The 7,500-nt window shown below is 38.8% G+C and overlaps 1 protein-coding gene across 1 annotated transcript in view; it reads right to left on the bottom strand.

The window, feature by feature from the left end:
• Positions 1-6,576, bottom strand: part of LOC138023706 (adhesion G protein-coupled receptor L2-like) — a 69,681-nt gene extending 63,105 nt beyond the window's left edge. Inside the window, exons 1-2 of the mRNA XM_068870748.1 lie at positions 6,335-6,576; positions 4,067-4,247 (exon numbers count right to left, since the gene is read on the bottom strand). Coding sequence (XP_068726849.1) covers positions 4,067-4,184 — 118 coding nt within the window. The 5' untranslated portion in view covers positions 4,185-4,247; positions 6,335-6,576. The remainder of the gene's footprint in view (positions 1-4,066; positions 4,248-6,334) is intronic.
• Between the last annotated feature and the right edge of the window lie 924 nt (positions 6,577-7,500).

Below are 7,500 nucleotides of genomic sequence, written 5' to 3' on the forward strand. Positions count from 1 at the left end.
TAAAATGTTTCGCTGGAAAAGGATTGTGTGATATTTTCTGCCTTTGTGAATTGTAATATCATGTTGTGTATTGAATTTTCGAGCTTAAGGTTGAAACGTGATACGGGAGGATATTTTTAGTATAACTCTGCAAGCAGGAAAGGTTTTATGAAAATAAACAGGTCTGTTGGAAGCGTGCTTGAGTTTCAACAAAATGAGCCCCAAAATCAGCAAAAAATTGTGACGCTGGTGAATAATAAAGTAGCTGCTATTTCCAAAATGATGAAATTACCTGGTGATAAATAACCTCCGAGTCGTCTTGGAGAGTAAATTTTTGACTTTGCAGAAACAATGGTGGGCGATTGTGATCTTTGCTTTGAATTCGCTCATTTATTGTCAAACTTTATAACACTTGACAGAAAAAGAAACTTACGAAAACCCGGTATCTTGCCATCGTTTGACACAGATGCTTCACTGTTTGGCAACTAAACATGCCGCGGTAACTTACTAGTAATCACGGCGCCCGCTGAATTCCGGCGATGTCACTTTCGATTTTGCGATTGATTTGTGCAGCCAAAACGTACAATAACAAAATTGAACGTAGCAAAAATCTCCCAAAATGTTTGTCGCTGATCGTAACTGTTTATATTCTATATTCACGGTTCAAAATTAATGTTGTTTTCATGTCGTAAATATGTTATTCTCGAGCGAAAGTTCCTTCTGCTCTTTCTAAAAACTGTGTATCAATATTTATTTACTTTTGCATCAATATTTGTTTTTGCATAAAGCAAGCTAACAAAATCTGTACCTTGCTAAGTTCGCATTTGTTAGCGTTAATAGTATTTTCGGTCCAATGCTTCTGTTTTACGAAGGCGTATATGTTTTTGGTCACCCATCCAGACACTAATCCCACCGGAGAGGGCTTAAATTACAAATCTGTCAGATGCTCAAAGGGCACGCTTAAACCTGTGATGAAAAGAAGTTTATCAACATGTCAGCCCAGAAGCCAATGTTTCTCTCTTCCCATTTATTGCCTTCAATCTTTCTGGGTTCGGTACTTTGCTAGTAACCACATGTCTTCTCAGGCTATTTACCCAAGGCTTCTACCATGGCACTACAATGATAGACAATACCAAAACAATATCGTGCACTGTTAGAGCTACATATTACGCAAGGACAGATTTTTTTCGTCGTACGAACGTGTGAGAACCTGTGAGCCAAAGGGCCTCTGCTGGTATGACTTCTGGGTGACCCCTTAAATGATCTTAATGACCATCCAACTTGAAAAAATTGTCTGGAACGGTGCACGTACCATAGGCAACCCAGTGTACCCTCACGGAGGGTCTAGTTGTGTTGAAATCCAGTTCTGTTTATTTTCATGACTTATGCACGCGCTGCGGGCCTATTGGCACCACGGACACTATTACACTCTTACACTTCTACGCTCTTACACTCTTACAACTCGGTAACATCTTGTGTAGTGCACTTAGACTGCACTACCACAAAAATTGCCAGCTTGAAGAATATTGCTTTCGGTTTTAAGGTAACATGCAAAAAACGAGAGGCACATGTCAAATCAAAAATTTTACACTCTACTAACTTTCCGGAAGGTAAAAACTTCAACAAAGCAATCGATGATGAGCGAATCCGAATAAAAATATAACCTTAGTTATATTCCTGAAGTCTGATAAGCAGGCAACTGTGACATATGTCATGACCGCGAAAAAACTATTTTATATTTACTTGGCACAGTTGCGGCAAAAACAAGACAAGTCAATTTGGATGCAAATGTTATATAGACTTAACAGCTGTCTTTGTTTTAGCCCACGTAAAAACGTCACAAAGAAGGCATTTTCCAGTTGTATTTCTTGAAAAAAAATGAACTGTCAACAATAAAATTAATATGACACGGATTTTGCCCGCGTTAGATCACATACAGACTAAAGAAAAATTGGCGCCAAATAGTCTGTCTTTCGGACGGATCGAGACAATGCAGGTAACTGATCAATCGGTATACATTTCATAATCATTCACAATGGGTCGTGTTTATCCTACTGAAGTCATCATGCAAGTCGCGACTTGAAGCGAATTATAATAACAATCTGAAGAGGCTTTCAGACAGTCAATCGATTCAACTGACAAAATTTATATTAAAATAATAATAATAATAATAATAATAATAATAATAATAATAATAATAATAATAAAAGCGAAGGAACAGAGAGAGTAATATCGTCCTGGGTTTCTGTGTTCAAAATCCGACAGTAATGAGTCAACTGACAAAAACGAGCAATGAATGATGGAAACATTAATCCGAGATTAAATACAAACCAAGGCTTGAATTTTGCCCGTCAAAAAAAGCCTTACCCTTATAATTTAATGTTGAACAACTGTGCCCAGAGTTTTAGAGTCGAAAGTCGTGATATAACGTCTAAGCAAAATTAGTTCGGTCACACTTGTATTAAAATACCACTTAAATACTACTTAAAATTGTGTATTTTAATCTTAAGTACTTTTAAGTGGGCAAAACAGGGAATAAATTATGAAGAGATCGAGCCTTGCCTTTGCTGTCCACGGCAGACGGTAAAGTCGAAAATGAAACCTTCTTCTCCGGTCATTCTAACTTGATTTAATTCTTCGTTATAGGCCTAGCTCGTTAGCTGTTGTTATAACAGGACTTAGTCTAGAAGTAAGCTGAGAGGAAATAGCTTTCATCAAGTTTGGGCAAAAAGCAAATTTAATCTCGACGTTCGCCGTTTGCAAATCATGCAGAGAGATTAAGAATCGCGATTACCGGAGAACAGAAAAGGTCAGGCTAAAATCTGCGTTTTGCCAAAAATGGAAGAAGCTAGTTTGATATTAGCTCATTTCTTGCTTGTTAGCAGGTATCAAGTATCTTTTCAAAAGAGGGCGACGAGTTAAAAGAAGAGAATTTTCATTTTATGACAAGAAGCAGTCCACTGTTTGGCGTTTGCCGTTTAATTAGGATCGCGTTTAGGGCTAAAATTTAAGTTTTGGCAAGAGCCAAAGAAACTTCTTTGGTTCTAACTCAATTCCTGCCTGTTATTTACAGATACCGAGAAACTTCTCAAAAAGAGTGAGGAAAGCGGAACTTGACAAAGTCTGTGACAAGTAGAAGTCGGTCGTTTCACGTTTGCAATTTGCCATTTCACACAAAACGGAACGCTAAATTTCTTTTTTGCGATAATAAATACTCCAGGAATTCAATTAGACAGAAAGGAAGTTTTCATCATGATGACGAAAACTTCGTATCTGTCCTTGATGATAAGGTAGAAGACACTTTCGAAGACCCAAAATGTATTTTCAGTTTTACTTCCATTGACAAAGATATGACAGTGTATGGAAAAGCGCTTTTTACTGACCACGACACAGAAGACGTGTAGTACTTTATTTCGTTTCCTATTTGAGGTATTTTCGGGTAAAAGGGCCTAAACGCTGGACATTTCATACAGATATCCGTACAGAAACAAGCTCTCAACTCATTGGAATTAAACTTCGCAGATGGATGCAGATACATGTAATTGTTCACTCACGAATGGAAAACTGGGAAACATTGATAACTGAATGTGAAACACTGCCTTGCGCTTTTCGGATTTAACCATTATCAAGAAAAAAACAGCACTGGCAAGCATCATATTTCAGGAATTAACCATATCAAAAATAGCAACAGCATTGGCAAAAGTCTATGCCTGAACGAGGAACATCGTCTTTTGCCTCCGGATTTAGGCCTGTTTCAGGTTGATTAGAAAATATTGAGCAATGCTATTTTAAAATACTTCAGTTCCCAAAGCGTATATTCATAATTACAAATTCACAATTTACCAGCTCCCAGAAAGTTTCACAACTAAAGTCAATAAACAGGCCCCGTCATGCACTCACGGTGTAACACGAAGTTGTGGGTTGGAATTGAATCCTGGATTACTCAACGTGATACGAACGGCGATCCCCCATCTTCGAAATAAGCATATCAATATGTAGCCACACAAGTTTCTTGTGTCTAGCCCCAACCATTACAACTTTAAGTAATGGCCTTTTCAAGAACTGTATTTAGGAAACTCTTACTCACCATTTCGACCACTTGATACCGTGGTTCCCACCAACACAGGTGAAAAAACTGCTACGAACGAAATAAAACGGCGCATGTTTGAATCCAACCACCGTACGGTCTTACGAATCGGGTGCATCTAAATTGCCTTGACGAAATTAACTGGTGAAATCATCATCCTGCAGCAGCTGAAAATGGTCATCTGGCAAAAAAAGAATGAATGGGCCGTAAAACCTCATAATGGAAGTGGTGTCAAGAACACATCAATGAACAATCGGTTCCACCAAAATCATAGCACAGCAGGATCGATTTCGTAGATTTGTTTTTGAATGTTCTATTAGCAGCGGGGGAGTTCAATTCAAAGGAGTTTTTGGTGAAAGCATTATCACTTTGGTCAGTATATGAGGTTTTCATGTGACGTCATCACCGCCATTTTGGTGGACGAAAACAAAAGATCTCTCATTAGCCTCTTTTGTTCGTCCACCAGAAGTCGTACATTTCTCTATTGTTATTGGTATCTCTAGAGGTTGGTTGAAAACCTCCCGAAAAACGCAAATACGAGGACGCTTTTTTTTTTCAATACTGGCCAGCCAGACCCGTCAGTTTGCAAAGAAAATGCAACAATTTGATCGGAACACTTGCATGATAATCCTTCATATTCTTCTGGAGGAGTATATATTACCCTCGAGGTGTGTTAATTTGAAGGCGTTGTAGAGTTAGTCAGTGCAGAGACAAACGTCGAACTTCACAGTGAGATGAGCTAAATGGTAGTTTGGGTAGATCCAAATTAATGTGGGTCGACCTAAATTAAGATTACAAAAATTTAGTTTTATCAACGGAGTTGATAATGTAAATTGGCCACCGTACAGAGATTCTAAAAGCTGACGTTTCGCTCTGACGAAGGGCTAACGCTCGAAACGTCAGCTTTTAGAAACTCTGTACGGTGGCCAATTTACATTATCAACTCCGTTGATAAAACTAAATTTTTGTATACTACTTCCCCACCGACGCAGCACCACAGTTTCTTTAGAAACTACCCCCTTCCCTCTAAATTAAGATTGTTGGGTCAAATGTCGAGCTTAACGTCGAACCAAAATATACATTATCATCAGATAAATTTTCAAATTAGAAGTCAAGTTCAACTCATGAGAAGTCGGACGTTTGTCTCAGACTCCATCTTCACACGTTCTATCCGTCTGAGGGAAACCGATAGAACGTGTTGCTCAATCTAAATTACAGTTCGTCAAAATTAATTGAGACAAACGTCAGAATTAAAATGAACTTAATTTGTTCTGTTTAGTTTGTCTAATGTGAAGTTCGACGCTTGGTCCGTTTGGCTATTAGTCCTTCCAAATCACTATAGTCTGGCCGGTCAGTTCTGTCAAATGAAATGCGTCCTAAGAAAGGCTCTGCGGATTGGTCCTCAAATCAATGGACACAACTGAATTTAACGACGCAAGGACCCAAATCCTAAAGGCAATCAACCGACCAAACCGATGATATTAGAGGCTTGGACCGCGGGGTGTCTTATCGACAGAGATTACGCCTAATGTCATCTGAAAATTGCCAATGGGTTTGTAGATGATTATTCTCTCCTTGCTGTCTCGTTTTAAGACCAATATCTCCAAGTTGCTAACTGTTCAGTTAAGTTTAACTCTGACGACGAGCAGCTGCTTGCTCTAACTACCATTTAGTGAAAACTGTTATCTGACTTGCCTGTTTTGATGATTTGGAACGTTCTGGCGGAGTATCGTGTAAACAAAAGTTAGCGGAAATGTCATGCTTCAAATTAATTCTACAAGTCAAGCAGGTCACCAAGGAAGTCATTAGGGCGCTGGAGCTTTTTCTGTCGAAAATAGCAGAATTGGAATGGAAAGAACTTACATTTTTTTTCCAAATTAGGCTCTTTTGCAGAGAAATCATTATCGTTTTCTCTGCTTGTACATCCAAAATTTCGGCTAGCAATAGATGTAGGACATTTTTGCTTCACGAGCTTCGTCCATTACTTACTATAAAGAGAGTAAAAGAACTTTACAGATTTGGCCCAATTTGTACAACGTGTAATCCATCACCATCCGTCACGACAGAAAAGAGCAAGTAGAATTAGAGCAGTGTGGTACTGTCATAAATAAACAACTGCATCACTGTTTGGGTCTACTTCGATTTAAAGACAAAACCAAAATACTGTGACTTGCCCCCAGAGAAATATCATTCAACCTGTCCTTTTTGACGACTCGAAAACCTAAAAGTGTTCATTACCACGTATGAAATTCGTCGCTTACAACCTACCTGCATGCTGGAAGATAACAGATGTGAAAATGAATGTAGTAAGACCACCTTAAAACCCGCTCTTATCTTCGATAAAAGAAGGAAGTGATGAGTTACCGCGGGTACGTCGATAAACCGTCTTTTGAAAAAGCCCTCGTAGGTAACTTTATCAACGGAAAGCATCTAAAATGCAAATTGCTGAAATTTTTATACCCTCGGGGAAGAATTTCGAAGGAGAAATAAATCTTGAAAAACTGAAAAATCCTTAAGGCAAACGTCATCAATGATTGAAACTTCTTGAAGGTTTGCACCTTCCGGCAACGTATCGTGTTGAAAGCCAGCCAAGACTGATGACTCCGCTTTCCGAGTTGAATGGAACTAACAACAGTAGACGCGGTCCCCTAAGAAGTTCTGCTCCAGAGTGTAATGTACTCAAAGTAAACACACTTAAATAAAACATTAAACAACTTCGATAAATCAGTTTAATGCCAAAACTATCGGAACAATGGTAAGTGAAATGGATGCTTAGGGAAAAACATCGGAAATTGAATTTTACTCGGAGAGACCAAATTGACAAACGTAGAGAAAACAATACACCCATTTTCCCTTGCTAATAACTCAGACACTTCTTATTCATTGAGGAGGCCTACAAGTTCTGCTGCATAATCTCTGTTACGCCTTTCGGATACGCCTTGATCAACAGTCAACACAGGATATTACACGGTCGCGATCAGATATAAACAATTAACGGGCCGCCTTTTTTGATATACGGGTATGCCACCCGAATGCATCTTGAATAATAGAAGTCGAGAATGGCACTTTTACGCCCTTGGTATTCAACCACAACAGGAGGTATGTCTCAGGAGTGTCAGCTGTACCATTCCAGGCTTGCCGAGTTCATATCTTCAAAGAAGCAGGAGGAATACGCAACAAAAATCGCATGGATCAGAACGAATGTGTCCTTCGCCATCCTGCGGACTTGAGGGGATAAGGTCACGGAGAAGAAAGACAAATGTACAGGAGAATGACTTAGAGATAGAGAAGGGACTTGCTGTACTGACATGATAATTTCTTAACGAACTTTTTATGCCTTCGCTTGCTTCGCTTGATTGATATTTCTTTTTCTTACCGAATATTTTATATGTACATATGCTTTAGATCATTATTATTACTATTAAAACAGCTCT

Source organism: Montipora capricornis, chromosome 11 (genome assembly GCF_036669925.1).
Source record: "Montipora capricornis isolate CH-2021 chromosome 11, ASM3666992v2, whole genome shotgun sequence".
In the NCBI taxonomy this organism is placed as follows: domain Eukaryota; kingdom Metazoa; phylum Cnidaria; class Anthozoa; order Scleractinia; family Acroporidae; genus Montipora; species Montipora capricornis.